The sequence below is a fragment of the Stigmatopora nigra genome, chromosome 12 (assembly GCF_051989575.1).
Source record: "Stigmatopora nigra isolate UIUO_SnigA chromosome 12, RoL_Snig_1.1, whole genome shotgun sequence".
NCBI lineage: Eukaryota > Metazoa > Chordata > Actinopteri > Syngnathiformes > Syngnathidae > Stigmatopora > Stigmatopora nigra.
The window spans coordinates 5535167-5550256 of record NC_135519.1 but is presented as its reverse complement, the minus strand read 5'-3'; the positions used below and the strand labels follow the sequence as shown (position 1 = coordinate 5550256).

The 15090-nt window shown below is 41.1% G+C and overlaps 2 protein-coding genes across 6 annotated transcripts in view; both read left to right on the top strand.

Moving 5' to 3' along the window:
* The window catches only part of lyst (lysosomal trafficking regulator), a 33644-nt gene extending 24915 nt beyond the window's left edge, over positions 1 to 8729 (top strand). For all 5 annotated transcript variants that reach the window (XM_077729211.1, XM_077729207.1, XM_077729210.1 and 2 more), the window contains 22 exons: positions 358 to 534; positions 603 to 679; positions 749 to 937; positions 1078 to 1223; positions 1295 to 1391; positions 1481 to 1542; positions 1661 to 1716; positions 2140 to 2292; positions 3036 to 3280; positions 3573 to 3639; positions 3716 to 3872; positions 4215 to 4355; positions 4428 to 4645; positions 4721 to 4951; positions 5188 to 5377; positions 5458 to 5594; positions 5665 to 5763; positions 6381 to 6517; positions 6610 to 6707; positions 6777 to 6933; positions 7016 to 7087; positions 7161 to 8729. In XM_077729211.1, coding sequence (XP_077585337.1) covers positions 358 to 534; positions 603 to 679; positions 749 to 937; positions 1078 to 1223; positions 1295 to 1391; positions 1481 to 1542; positions 1661 to 1716; positions 2140 to 2292; positions 3036 to 3280; positions 3573 to 3639; positions 3716 to 3872; positions 4215 to 4355; positions 4428 to 4645; positions 4721 to 4951; positions 5188 to 5377; positions 5458 to 5594; positions 5665 to 5763; positions 6381 to 6517; positions 6610 to 6707; positions 6777 to 6933; positions 7016 to 7087; positions 7161 to 7299 — 3045 coding nt within the window. In that variant the 3' untranslated portion in view covers positions 7300 to 8729. The remainder of the gene's footprint in view (positions 1 to 357; positions 535 to 602; positions 680 to 748; positions 938 to 1077; positions 1224 to 1294; positions 1392 to 1480; positions 1543 to 1660; positions 1717 to 2139; positions 2293 to 3035; positions 3281 to 3572; positions 3640 to 3715; positions 3873 to 4214; positions 4356 to 4427; positions 4646 to 4720; positions 4952 to 5187; positions 5378 to 5457; positions 5595 to 5664; positions 5764 to 6380; positions 6518 to 6609; positions 6708 to 6776; positions 6934 to 7015; positions 7088 to 7160) is intronic.
* Positions 8730 to 9142: 413 nt separating this feature from the next.
* Positions 9143 to 14970, top strand: gng4 (G protein subunit gamma 4). The gene is made up of 3 exons (XM_077729212.1): positions 9143 to 9647; positions 10668 to 10774; positions 13299 to 14970. The coding sequence occupies exons 2-3, from the start codon at positions 10676 to 10678 to the stop codon at positions 13425 to 13427; spliced, it is 228 nt and encodes a 75-aa protein (XP_077585338.1). The 5' UTR covers positions 9143 to 9647; positions 10668 to 10675; the 3' UTR covers positions 13428 to 14970.
* Positions 14971 to 15090: the final 120 nt, after the last annotated feature.

Sequence of the window (15090 nt, the reverse complement as noted above, 5' to 3'; positions counted from 1 at the left end):
ATATTAACTCTTTTTCCTTTTTTTATTTAAAGGAGAGACAGCAAGATCACTAAACCATTCATCAACTAGCAAAATAAATGTCAATTCATTAGTTAAGTTCATAAGTTGATTAGTCATAGCAGCCTTGTTGGCAATATGAATAATAAGCATAATGACCCTCTAAATAAAAACCTTAGCTACAAAATGAGCTTAATACCTCTACTCTATTTGATACTAAGAGAGTAATACATGGACTTGAAGAGTTGAATGTGTAAACAAATAATAGCACTCACTTTCATTCCATAGTGTATTTATAGACCAATTTAAACTGCAAATTCCCTTGACTAAGCAACATACCAATGTATCTGTCTCTCATAGCACGGACCCAAGTTGTCACTTTACCTCTACGAAATGCTACACGACCACAAAGACAGCCTAACCAAAGACGAGCAGAACGCTGTGGGTGTTTTCATGACCTCGCTCAAGCTTTGTGGTCACCGCTGCATCCCACCCAACACACCACACAAGCAGGATCTGCTCAAGGCCGTGAAAGAGGCAAGCCTTTCAGTAGGAGTGATGCATTCATGGAGGGAATGCAACAACACATTGTTTGCTTTGTGCAGGAAAAATCCAAGTATGAAGCAGAGGAGAAAACAAGCAAGGCAGCTTGGGAAAAGAAAATGATTAACACGCAAAAGAAGTGAGTAAAATGCGCATCTAATATCTAAAGTACTGTCTTATATTCAGCATTGTTACTTCTTCTCTTTAGCTTAATCCAAAGATTGGATGGAAAGTCCAAAGACATATCAAAAATTGCGGCGGACATCACGCAGAATGTGTCCCTCCGCCAAGGCATGGAGAGAAAGAAAGTCATCCAGCACATCAGAGGTCTTTACAAGACGGATCTGAGCGCCAGTCGACATTGGCAGGAGTTGGTGCAGCAACTCACGCATGACCGGTAAGAACTGAATTTGACATGGAAATTGTGCTAATCATTTAAAGCAGTTGGCCAGAAACGAATAAATCGAAAAAAACAACAAAACTTTAAGAAAGGCAGAGTAAAAAAAAAAAAACTGAATATGTTTTGACTTGTTCTAGGGCGGTTTGGTACGACCAGACATCCTACCCTACATCCTGGCAGTTGGACCCAACCGAAGGGCCAAACCGTGAGCGGCGGCGTTTGCAAAGATGCTACCTCACCATACCCAACAAATACTTGCTTAAAGACAGACGTAAAGCTGAAGGTAAAAAACTCAAATCCTGCACTCTTTCCAGTTTGCCATCGATCTCACTATGTCCTACTCGCCTTGTCTAGACTCAGTCAAGCCACCACTGTCTTTCCTTTTTGAGGATAAAACACACTCGTCTTTTTCTTCCACCGTGAAAGACAAAGCCACTAGTGAGCCCATCAGGTTCGTTTTTTTTTTGCTCTAAAAATTAACACTGCTCTCTTATTTTAAGAGGCTGCGGTGATAAAAAAAATTCTTTTTATTACATGCAGGTTTACCAGACGCTGTGTGAGTGTAGCCCCCTCCAGGGAAACATCAGGGGAGCTGCTTCTGGGTAAGACAAAGTGTGAAGATGACAAGGCTCTGAAGAATTTGCTCAAACACGTAGAAGTTAGTCTTTGTTTATCATTCTCAAGTTGCATTCATCTCACTAGCCTTGCGCTCTCTCACAGGGAAGTCGGGAATGTACTTTGTGGAGGACAATGCTGCAGATGCTCACGATGGACAGGTAAGCATGAGAGATGATAGTTTTTTGTTTTTTCATGTGCGTCCACCAATCGGGAGGCGGAAAGGACCTCAATGGGAGTAATTGGAGAGTGTATTGTGGATGTTAATAAGAATTGGGCTATTGTGAAAATGCCATTGCAAATGACTGTAATTTTTATTTTTTTAGTTTAGATGGGGAACCCTGAAGTTTTGGCCAAATTGAAATATGCAAATCCACATATTTACATGCATAGAAAATAATCGTTTTAGCAATGGAAAAGGAAAATAGTAGTTGAATATCGTTTTAAAGTTATTTATTTAGTTATTTCTAATATTGAAAATAGTTTCTAGTATTGAAATTAAAGTAACGTTCCTTTTCGGCTTCTCTTTCTGTTTTTTTAAAAGACATTTTTGGAAGTCTAACTTGTCCAAAATTGTTGAACAGAGCCTTCATGGTGAGACAGAGGCTCCCTCTTTTTCTTGGACCTATGAAGAGATCAAGGAGGTCCACAAGCGATGGTGGCAGCTGAGAGACAATGGCCTGGAGATTTTCCTTACCAACGGACGAACGCTCCTCTTAGCCTTTGACAACAGCAAGGTAAAATAGTGCTCATTGTGCTACATTCACGGATACCATCAACTATACCATTAAAACATCCATGCATCTATTATTAATCTTCTGATGGAAGGATTTGATAAAAAAGCAGTGGCAGAGAGCAAGTTAATCATTATTTAGAGGCTAATAATGTCACTTTTTAACTTAGTACGTACGTATTAAACGATGACAAGATCAACTGTGCGAGTACAAGCCTATTATTGGACTTTTTTTTATATTTAAGGGCTTTCTTCATTGGTGGGTAGTTTATTAGGGGAAGTGATTAAACCACTCAGGTGTAAAATTGGTCTTGCATCCAGTGTTTCAAGATTACAGTCAGTTTGTAGGTAATGTGGTGAACTTGCACTTTTGAATGTTGGGCATTGTTTAGACTGACATCTGAAATAGGATTTTTAGCTTTCTAGATTAAAATCGAATAGATCTAGTTGTCAGAAAAGATATTTTTACATACGGGAAGGTTCATATTCAATAATGATGGTCTGAAAAGATCAAATGGGTTATGACTGACGTCATTTTAAGACTCCTTTGTTGCCACGGTAACCTGTCAGATGGGTCAATAATGTAACCCATTCCTAACAGGCCAAATCGGATTGAGGCACTAAAAATAGTATCAGCCTTTACAATCAAATTTGGGGAAGAATCCCTTGGGAAGCAGATTCTGAATACAACCATATTTTGACGTGGAATATAAGGTGACTTTTTGTTCGGACTGTTTCTCTCCAAAGTTTCGTGACGACGTATTCCACAACATTCTTACATCTGATCTGCCCAACCTGCTGGAGCATGGCAACATCACGGCACTCACGCAGCTGTGGGGCTCGGGCCAGATCTCCAACTTTGAGTATCTCACGCATCTCAACAAGCACGCCGGACGCTCTTTCAACGACCTCATGCAGTACCCGGTGTTCCCCTTCATCCTGCGGGATTACACTAGTGAAACATTAGATCTGCAGGACCCTCATATCTACAGGTTAGTGCTATCTAAGGGAAAGGTTATCTTTTTGGTTTTATATGTCTGTCTGTTTTTATATATGATTGTTTTCAAGATAACTCAACAACTGACAAGTTGTTAAGTTGTCAAAGTGGCGGCCCAGGGGCCAATTCTGGCCCGCCGCATCATTTTGTGTGGCCCATGAAAGTACTTTCCTTAAAGCAATGCCTATTTTTTTGTAAAATATGTACATCCACTAATATACAATCTCCTTTCAAGAAGCCAAACATTTTCACTGACTTTCCTTTCTTTGTGTTTTGCCACCTTTCAGGAATTTGAGCAAACCCATTGCCGTCCAGTCTAAAGAGAAAGAAGATCGCTATGTCGACAATTTCAGAGTAAGACCTCTCCATCATATTGGTTTGCACATCCAAGTTTTACCCAAAAAATGTTTCCTCTATTTTTATTGTAAAGTATCTGGAAGAGGAGTACAGGAAGGGAATCCGGGAGGACGACCCCATGCCTCCCGTCCAGCCTTACCACTATGGTTCTCATTACTCCAACAGCGGAACCGTATTGCACTTCCTGGTCCGAATGCCACCTTTTACCAAAATGTTTCTAGCCTACCAGGGTGAGTCAATATTATTTATTCTTAGCACGTAATCGAGAGCAGTGTCCATGTTTTTTTAAAAGCAGCTAATAGTTGGAAACTCAGCGGTGATGCTTTTAGCGCTGGCACCCAAAGCTGCGCTTCTACAGCCATGAAAGCTTATTTTGTCTTTTACCTTTCTCCTTCATCTCATCTGTTCCTTTCTTGCGCAATTACCTTTTTCCATTCATCCAATCTCTCCCGATTCGCCGTGACATCTTTTCATGCCACCGCAAATGTATTCCGTCTCTGGGGTTGTGAAAGGGGCGTCGTTCCAACCACTGAATCCAGTTTGTAATTAGATCTGTCTGTGGTCTTAATCAGATCAGAGCTTTGATATCCCAGACCGGACGTTCCACTCCATGAACACCACGTGGCGTCTTTCCTCCTACGAGTCCATGACAGATGTGAAGGAGCTCATCCCAGAGTTCTTCTATCTCCCAGAATTCTTGGTCAACAGAGAAGGTACTCATGTCTACTCTCAGTTGATACTTTCCATGCCAAAGTCCTTCTCAAAATGTCTCGGGCCTTCAACAGGTTTTGATTTTGGAGTCCGTCAGAACAGCGAGAGGGTAAACCACGTGAATTTACCTCCGTGGGCCCGGAACGACCCACGCCTTTTCATCCTGATTCACCGTCAAGCTCTGGAGTCGGACCAGGTTTCTCAGACGCTGTGTCAGTGGATCGATTTGGTGTTTGGACTCAAGCAGAAAGGCAAAGCTGCGGTCCATGCTATCAACGTCTTCCACCCAGCTGTAAGAATGCTCCGTCGCACTTAATTGAAAGCGTAGCTCGGATTCTTACACTACCATTTTCGGTCTATTCCACAGACTTATTTTGGGATGGATGTTTCGGCGGTGGAAGACCCAGTTCAACGACGAGCACTGGAAACCATGATCAAGACATACGGGCAGACCCCCAGGCAGCTTTTCAACGCGTCCCACATCACCAGGGCTGGTCCTAAACTCATGATGGAGGGCGAGTTGCCAGCCGCTATGGGTCTCTTGGTTCAGCTGGCTTTTAGAGAAACCAGAGAGCCGCCCAAGGAGATCATCTGCCCGGTAAACAGCATGCCATACATTCCCTAAACTAAGTCTTATGTTTCAGTCTAATGGGATCTATTGGTCTTCTTGGAAATATTGCTTCTGATTTTTATCATAGATTGACACATTTTAACATCATTTGTTAAACAATGGTTAAAAAAAACAATACTATTCATCGAAATCCTGTTGCATTTTTTCTTTAAGTGCGGATGAATGATGGATTGGTGGACTCTAAACACTTTCTCTCTTTCCAGAGCCCATTGCCATGGATCAAAGGCCTAAAGTGGGGCGAATACGTGGGCTCTCCCAGTTCTCCTGATCCAGTGGTGTGCTTCAGCCAGCCTCACGGCGAGAGGTTCGGATCCCTCCTGGCTCTGCCTACACGGGCCATCTGCGGATTGTCGCGCAAGTTCTGCCTCCTGATGATTTACAGCAAGGAGCAAGGTGGGGACCACCAACACCTGACACGCAATAGCTTTTATCCCCCACTTTCCCCCATCCATTAATTCTCACGTGCCATGCAGGTGTTCGCAGCATGCACAGCACAGACATCCAGTGGTCGGCCATCTTGAGTTGGGGCTACGCAGATAACATACTCAGGCTGAAGAGCAAACAGAGCGAACCACCCATTAACTTCATTCAGTGCTCCCCATTGCATCAGGTGAGAAAAAAATGGCACCTTGGCTACCGTCCAATGGGAAGCCTCTATCTCACCAACGTCCCCCTTACAGGTGACCAGCTGTGCCTGGGTGCCCGATGGCTGCCAGCTATTTACGGGAAGCAAGTGTGGTGTCATCACCGCCTACAGCAACCGCTTCACTAGTGCCACGGTGGGTATCCATGGTAACACCCTCCGCCTCCACATTACAGCATGGCAGGCCCCCTTCTCTTTATCTTCCTCTTCCTTTCAGAGCTGTGGCGCGTTCATGCTCTCAGCCTCATTAGTCGCATCACAGTTGCTCTTAAAACACATTTCCAGTGAGCCCACAAGTAGGATTAGAAGGTTCAAACGGGGATTCGTGTTTCCCCAGCTCTTGTTTGTTATTTTAAGACCCTCAAAAAATATCTGGTGGCAAAGTCTGGCTCGGGGGTGGGGTGGGGTGGACGATGTATTCACAAAAGCAATACTAATCCTAATAAATGTCATATTTGTGTATATGTTTGTAGAATAGTGGGTGGGAGGGCTCAAGATCTCACTTGTTTTATACCTATTAGTGATAAAATCATATTTTCTCTAAGAAAATACTTACATTAGTATGGATTGCAACACTTTTACTTCAGTCCCGTTCCTAGGTTTACACAAAATATTGTAAATAAACAAAATCAGGTCATAAAAATGTGATGGATTATGACCTATTGCTGATGAAAATCAGAAAAATGAGGGCTTGGTTTCAAGAGTTATGAAGCCAATTGAGTAAGTATGTCTATCGGGTTTATGTCTTTGCAGTCAGACATGGAGGTGGAATCCCAGGTTTACCTGTACGGACATTCAGGAGAAGTCACCAGCCTATTTGTGTGCAAACCTTACAGCATTCTCATCAGCGTCAGTACCGATGGTACCTGCATCCTATGGGATCTTAACAGGTCAGTTTTCTGCCAATTAAGGTATTGAGAAAGCATCTTTTCTTGGGTATCACTTTGAAAAATGATCATTTTTTTGGTATGGTCTGCTTTAGGCTCTGTTATGTGCAAAGCCTCACGGGTCATAAAAGCCCAGTGACTGCAGTTTCTGCTAGTGAGACCACAGGTGACATAGCAACAGTTTGCGACTCAGGTAAATTGACTTTTTTTTTGTCCGTTTTTTTTGCATTTTTCTTGTCACTCAAACTGTATTTCTGTTCAGTGGGCGGAGGTAGTGACCTGCGCCTATGGACCGTGAATGGTGACCTGGTGGGTCACGTGCACTGTAGAGAGATCATTTGCTCCGTGGCGTTCTCCAATCAGCCGGAGGGCGTGTCCGTCAACGTCATTGCCGGCGGCCTTGAAAATGGCGTTGTCAGGTAAAGTTTCCTTTCATTTTCATAAGGAAATTTACATATGGAATTGGCATGTTATTTGTGACAATTCCTCTTGTCTTTTTAGACTATGGAGCACATGGGACTTAAAACCAGTGAGGGAGATCACCTTTCCCAAGTCATGCAAACCCATCATCAGGTAGTGTGTAACGCGGCATGGCAAATTTTCTCACGGGTTCCTGACCACCATCTTGTACGTGCATTTTCCCCAGTTTGACATACTCGTGCGACGGACACCACCTGTACACGGCCAACAGCGAGGGCACCGTGATGGCCTGGTGTCGGCGGGACCAGCAGCGCATGAAGCTACCCATGTTCTACTCATTCTTGAGCAGCTACGCCGCAGGCTGAGTGTCCATATGTGTGTGTATGCGCAGTTGAAAGCATGTGAGACGTTACTACCTTGCATGTCCATTCTCAATCTTTGCAAGAGAAGCTGCTCTTCATCCCTCCTCCTCCCATGGAGAGAAACAAATGACCGTCTCAAAACGCTGCTTGACTTTTAATGCAAGCCATCCCTTGATATATTCTACATATATACACTATGTATGTGTGTACTTGTATATGTGTGAGTGGGTATATATGTAATATTTCTTTGTATATACACTGAGCGTGTGTGTGCATTTACATTTACTCCAAATCCAGTGAAATTGGGGCCTTTTATGGGCCTTATATTTTGAATCTTTATTTCATTGAATACGCTGCAAAGATTAGATTTAATGTTCAAACTGAAGATTTACATATTTTTTCCTGTTGCAGATTTATTTTGTTTTAGATTTCAAAAAAAAGACCAAGTTTGGTTACTAAAACACCACAAGATTGGTCTCCCCTTTGTAGAGCATTCAAGTGAATTCAGTTTGAAAAGAATAGGCAAATCCTTGTGTTACATTTTCCATTTACATGCCCCAACTTCATTGGATTTCGGGGTTGGAGCAATGAATGAATGATTTAGTCTTGACTGCAATAGACACTTTATTTTTCCTATTTTGTTCTTTTTTTTATGTTTGTCTTTCTTTCCTCAAGGCTTTCGGCTCTGTATAAGAACAGACCAATGTGCTACCTACTGCATGCCACGATGACGCTTGATTGTCTATATGAAACTTAACTTTTTGGGGAGGTTCTTGAATGTCGATGGCCCTTTTTTTTTTTATTTATTGAAAATTGCCTGTCGGTCAAGGCACTATAGCGACCTTAGCAAATGCAGTAACCAATAGTTTAATTGACTCACCTGACCACCAGGTGTTTTGTATGTAGGGCACCAATATTAAATGACACGTGATAGGTCCTCTTTTTTTTTTTTTTTTTGCCTTTCGAGCCTGCTGCGCCGACGTCTTACTGTCTTCACTCTTGTTTACAGGAAAGGGAATATTTGTTTGTGAAAGAAAATCCTGCGTTATGTTTCCTTCTCATCGCGCCTTGTATCAATACTGCACGGAATCGACCTTTGTTTACTTCTTTCTTACATGTTGATTTCCAAAATGAGACATTTGACATGAAACATTTTTTTTTGCAATTTCTAACAAAAAGCAGGACTGATAGTTTGATGTAGCTTATTTTTGCTGTGCTTTCAAAAAGACAAAAGTATTTTTCTCTTGAAAAACTTGAGCTATGCATAAAAGAGGTTGCTTGGATGTTTTGCATCTAATAAGACCTCATTGGCCTGAATGTGTAGTTTGGACTGAGTTTGAAAGGTCATGTTTTGTTTATATATATGTGGAAAAAAATCAAGTGAGCATATTCTAAATATATATATAGTTATATAAATATTTGAAGAAATATTACACCACTTTGTCTTGTGTGTTATTTTTAGGGTACTCATTGGCTTCCTTTGATGGTACTAGACGTCCAAATGAACCTTATACATACTACGAGGATACCAGGGTATTTTGTAATGTAACTAAATATTTAAATGTTGACCTTTATCAATTCAGTACCTTTTTAAGTCATGAAATTGGAGTAAAAATGTTTAAGATTCACTCTCATTAAGGCATCACAACTGAAATTATTATTATTTTTAAATAATAATTAAAAGATGACAATATTTTTGTGTTTCTTTATTATTCCCGACCTCAAATATAGATGGAGACACGGGTAGTGTACTGCACCTGTACATAGTACCCATCATTGAACTGAAAAGCACGTGATGAACATGAAGTGTTCACGTCCATTTCCTCCTTGGGAGAGGGCGGGGCTGTGATGTCAAAGTATAGGCCGGGAAAAAAAATATCGGGGAAGCCTACATGCAACTCGTTTGTGCACGTCTTCTCACCGCCGCATTGAGTTGCCCCGCTGTTGCGTTCAGGATCAGCATCCATGGTGGGAGAAAGCAATACCCGCTGCCAATTTCGTCGTCACGCGGAGGTGTCCCCCCTGCTCCCCCACCTTTTTTTCCCTCTCTGCTAGCATCTCTCCGAGCCCCAGCCGCGGTGCTCCTCATCGTTTCCCTCCTTCTTCCCCTTTGCACGACTCACGGAGCGGATTCGCCGAGGCCACATCACCGCCTTCCTTCAGCGGGATCCACCGCGACGAGGCTGGGGGTTCCTCCTCGCTTTTTGACATTTGACAGATCCTCTTTGTGCGGGTGTGCGTGCGAGGTGTGTTTGAGCGTCAGTGTGTGTGCGTGCGTGTGTGTGTGTGATCGTGCGTGCGCTGGGTGGAGTCACCCCGGAATTCTCCACGTTTGGATTAAACACAATCAGGTATGCTTCCACATCGGTGCTATTTGGACAAAATGTCCATTTGTCTCTTGCTAGTTTCTCATCTAACGGGCCTGTGTGTTCGCTCGTGTTTGCGGTTTTACCTTCTTAATTATGACGCTATTTCCTAATGATAGCACTAATAATAATGATAATAATGATGATTTCATAATGAGCTAGAATGGAATTGAAGCCTCAATGAAGGTAGGCCAAGATTGCCTTCCTTCAGAGCTTTCAAAGGATGGGGTTCCCTCTAGTGAAAATATTCACACCACCATTTTGTGGGTGACCCAAAAATTGAGACATCACTGGATTTAGGAGCACCGCACCCATGATTGGAAAAGATATTGGTGATCGGGTGTCATTTTCTGTGGATGCTGCTTCCGCTGTCCACCTTATTGTGAGATTGAGAGCTACAAGAGCCTAAATGTGTCATCTAAATGTAATTGGCAGCAAAATCAAATGAGGTCTAACACTCCCATTAATGTGAGTTTAGTATAGAATTACAAGAGTATTTCATTCATTCATTTTTCCAAACCCAACTGGGAATCCCAGCCAAGTATGAGTATGAGATCACTCATGTACTTTTGTTGTTTTTGGTGGAGAAAACATGGCTGACATTAACTTCATTTTGGTTGTATTGCCTATTATTAAGTTGTACTCATTCCTTTTTTCTAGTGGGAAAATGTCTTGGAATACTTTTGAGTTGATGATGTATGTCAAGCTTTTGTGATTTGGAAATGTTGGACTCCATCAAACTTGAAAGGGGTCCAGCACCCCCTGCGACTCTTGTGAGGATGAGTGGAATAGAAAATGAGTGATGTTTTCTTATGTCTTCAGCTTATTAACGACACCACATGAAGGCAGCGTAGAATCATGCTTTGACGTTTGATCTCCCACTTGTTTGCTTTTTGAACCCATTTCACATCACAAAGATTTCCTCTAACTCTATCAAAAACAACAGAATAACAATTATTGGTCTAAATCCCCTCACCTCTGCCTCCATTGTTGTCCTTTCTTTAGGGAGCACCATGAAAGACGGCATCGCCAACAACAGCACGGCCAGCATCTCCGAAGCCAGAAAAGCTGTGGAGCAGCTCAAGATGGAGGCCTGCATGGATAGGATAAAGGTACATATTTCCTAATAAATACCTTTCTGCTCTTTTCCACCCAAAAAAAAAAACACATTAACTCCACCATTTGCGGATTAGTATTAATAATTTATTTGTGATTGTTTCCCAACTTATATTAATAACACAATATTCCTACGTCTCAAATAATCACTTACATTTGACCTAAATCCCCCCCAAAAATCCCCACTGACCTTTTTTAAAAGTATTTACTTATATATGTCCTTTGTGATTTGTAATAATCCCCGACATAATAATCATTTCCAGAAGATTTTTTTCCCCCTTCGCAGTACGTTTTTTTTTAATTTTCAGGAGTTTTTTTTGAAGCAGAGACTTTAAAAGTTTGCGTCATCAAGTCATTCATTACGTCCTCTCGCAGAAAGATTTCCCCACAGTGGATGAGAGTTTGCTATCATCAGCAGAGCAGGCTGGAAGTCTGCCACGTACCGTTGTTGTCGTTACTCGCAATTCTTCATCCGTGTTCGATGCTACTAAAGCTTTTCGCCGCTTACTAAATCCTCACTGCGTCAAAAGTCAACTCGGCGTGTCATTAAACCTTAGATATTTTGTCATATATCAACTAGAGTCCATTTAAAAGACATATTTAGATGCAGCGTATCCATTGACAGGCAAACGATAGAACATTTTGGCAGGTTTAGGGTCATGTGATGGTCAAAGTGTTCCCACCCGGGATGTTCATTTCAGTGGCCAGTGGAGCTTAAAATGTCCAAGAGGATTTTGAAAGAAACAAGATTTTTTACATGTGGATTTTAAATACATGACCGATTATTTGGCTAAAAAAAAACTTCCAGTCTTACAGAAAGGCATGTTTTATGGAAGACGTCCAACCAAAGTGAAGCATTTGATGCATCATCTATCTTATGTACATTAATAACTGAAGATTTCATTGTGGAAATGTTACTTTTTGTGAGAAACATTGTTCCTTTAAACCAGTGTTTACACCAACATGGACGTGACATGGAAAATCATTGATTTCAATGTTGCTTGGCTATTGTATTCAAGAAATTTAATGTTAAAGTTTGATTTCACAAACTACAAATGTGCACCCCTTACTCGCATTCATCATTTTACCACCCATTTATAAAAAAAAAAGGCTATAGACTAAAAATTTTATGAAATTAAGGCCCCCAAATGAGCAAAAAAAAAGTTAGTTGCAAGGCTGCACTCTTTTTTTCTTGTTGTCCCATGTTATTCCACATTGATTTCTCTAATTTGTGTAATCTTGAGCGGAAACTCCCATCGATTTAAAATGAATCTCAACTTTATTCTCAAGTAAGCCCTATCTTTTTTTGTCAATATATGTGCAAATATTTGCAAATCACTGAATTTCCCCCAAAAATAATGCATCCTCAAGAGTACATTAAACCGTGCATTGCAAAACCATATCAAATAACCACCAATCTCTTCCATAAGCTTTTCCCCCACCATTTTTTTAACATTTCCATCATCTAATAAGTTGTGAAGTGTAGGTCATTTGTGAATGACAGTAGCATAAAAAGAGGAAACACTAGGTGATTTTTTTCCTAAATTTAATTAAGGGACGTGACGTGTATCGGTGACAAGAGAGGACCGTCCCATTAATGGCTCAATCAGCCAAAGGAACGTCAACTGTGTTAATTAGATGGACTCTTCCTGCATCGTGGGGCTGCCGCCATGTAATTACTAGCCAGTCTGGACCTTAAACATACACACACACATTGACACACACTGGGACATTTCACTTTCTCAGCAGAACACCTAGCTAAATTTGCACTATAATTCACTTGGAGTATCCGAGTAATTATGCACACGCGTGATGAAAGTCTTCTCTCTTTATGCAAGCGTTTACTGCCGTGATAAGTAAATGAGGTCTCTAAGGCCACGTTTTTTCACATTTTCAGCTAAGGCAGAGATTTTACAGATAATCGCAGCGCGGGCATAAAGGAAGAATCGATCATTCTTATGTATATTTACATTTGATTCTTCAATGAGGTGAAAAATTATTACTTATATAACTTATGCCACCACTGTTTTACACAAGCAACTAACTCTATTATGGTGAATAGCGCCATTTTCAGTGAGGTTGTAAACACTCTGATTAGTTGACATTTAATAGTTGTATTGATCTTCCTTTCTGCTGCGTCACACCAAATACAAAGAAGAAAAACAAAAACAGTCGGCCTCGCAATTTGTGCAAATTGTTTGGGAAAATGCCACCTGTTTGTTCAGGAATTCTTTATCTCGATGTCAGTCCATGCAACCAAAAAAAAATTATTAAATGAATAAAGTATTTGGATTAAAATAAAGTTGTATGCTTTTTCAAATGGACGATAAAGTAGTCTATTTATGTTGTTTTCTCAAATTTGACTTGTTTTTGTTTATTTACATTCAAAATACATTTTATTATTGATTTTTTTAATTTTTATTGTTATCTTTTTCATTGTAATGACTTTTTTTGGTTCAAAATTGAAATTATTGACAACATTCCCTTCTCATCTTCATTCTTTTGCCGTAATTTCGACAGGTGTCCAAGGCCGCCGCAGACCTGATAGCCTACTGCGACGCCCACATAAGGGAAGACCCTCTCATTGTACCCGTGCCGGCCTCGGAGAACCCCTTCCGAGAGAAGAAGTTCTTCTGCGCCATCCTCTGATGAGCCGTGGGCGTGGCTCGGCCTGCCTCCTTTTGTCTTGGCCGCGTTGAAGCGACTTGCCACGGGCGCCCACTCGGGTTTAGCGGGGGTGGACCCCGCCCGCTGTTGGTCTGCTCATGTCCGGGCGGCTGAGGGCTTCTTCGGGTGGCGGTGTTGTTCAATTCAATAGGTTTGTTATTGCTTTGTTATTAGACAACAGCCTTGTTCAGCTCTATCACGAGGTGCAAAAGTCTTATTTTTTTCCCCAATTTTTACTTTATTTATTCATCCCAACTTGCCTCAGAAAACAGATGTGTGCCCAGTAGACATCTTTGCACCTTCTGCATCATCTTTGGAACTTTAGGGGATGTTCGGTGTACCAGTTTTAAAGTATTTCCAGCAGTGTGTATTGAAAAAAAGTACGGAATCTGTCTTATTTCATAAATGAAGTGTTAAGAGAAAAGCCTAGCAGCGATGGAGTGAGCTAATATGTTTTATTTTATATTTTTTTCCCAACCTGTAGCTGCTTATCACTGCGCTTTTTAGTCCGAATGAGTTGATAAAGCTTCCTTGCCTTGCCCTGGCGCTTTTTAATCTTTTCTGTTTGTTTCCACCAACTCTCAAATCCGTCGTTGGTCTCATCTTGGAAAACTCCCGATCGAAACATCGTTACTTGCAAAATGGCAAGTCTTTATTGGGCGGGTTTTCTGACTTTTTAAAACATTTCATTTCCCCCCTCTGAGAAAAAAAGATTGGGATTCAAACCGAAGCTGCATGTTCCATATTATGAAGAGCCCACCCCATGTATACGACCGATCTTTTTCCAGCGTACAGTCTGTTTCGGTGCCAATCCTGGTCAGAGAGTGGTCCTACTGCACCCTCGCTCAATTTTTTTGGTTGTTTGCTTTATTTGGTCAAACAAGCACACTGTCTCCTGTACATAGTACGAGTATTTAAACAGCATTTACAAATTTTTACGATAAATTGTCGACGATTATTATTGTTCTCGGTGGTATTGTTGAATCTTTGTTGCACAGCATTGACTGCTACTGACTAAGCTTGTAGGAGACCTACCGTAGGTCGTTATTTACAAATCATGCAGTTGTTGATAGTACGTGAGTTGTTTGAAATTAGATAACGCAAATGGTATTCAATCTGTGAAATGTGAGGGAATGACAGACGATACAACTGTTTTCAGGAGTCGTTTTAGTAGTATCGTTCTTTATAACATCCTGAGAATAGTCTTGGGATTTTCTTCATTGACATTTTCAGGACGTCGCCAAAATTTCGAATAATTTAGATTAAGGCCAAGGCTGATTTTTGCATGGTTTTCTCCCAAACGAGAACTGTTATGATATGAAATATGGCCTCCGTGGTGTCTTTGTAAGAGGCCGCCGTGCACTTGAAATGGCGCCGGGTGTCCGATATGTTGACAGTGTGCAGCTGTATTCCTAAATGGTATTATTGTTTTTTTTTTTTTTTTTGTAAAAAGGAACAAATGCATTTAATTAGAAAGCTTTGTAAATCCTTTGGCGGATGAATTAAAGAAATATATCAAATGACATCCCTCCACGTGTTTTGTGTAGACATGACTGCACTGATTACAGTTCTAAGATCACTTTACAATGATTTATTACTTAAACATAGCTGTTAGTATTAAAAGAATAAATCTAAGAGAAGGACT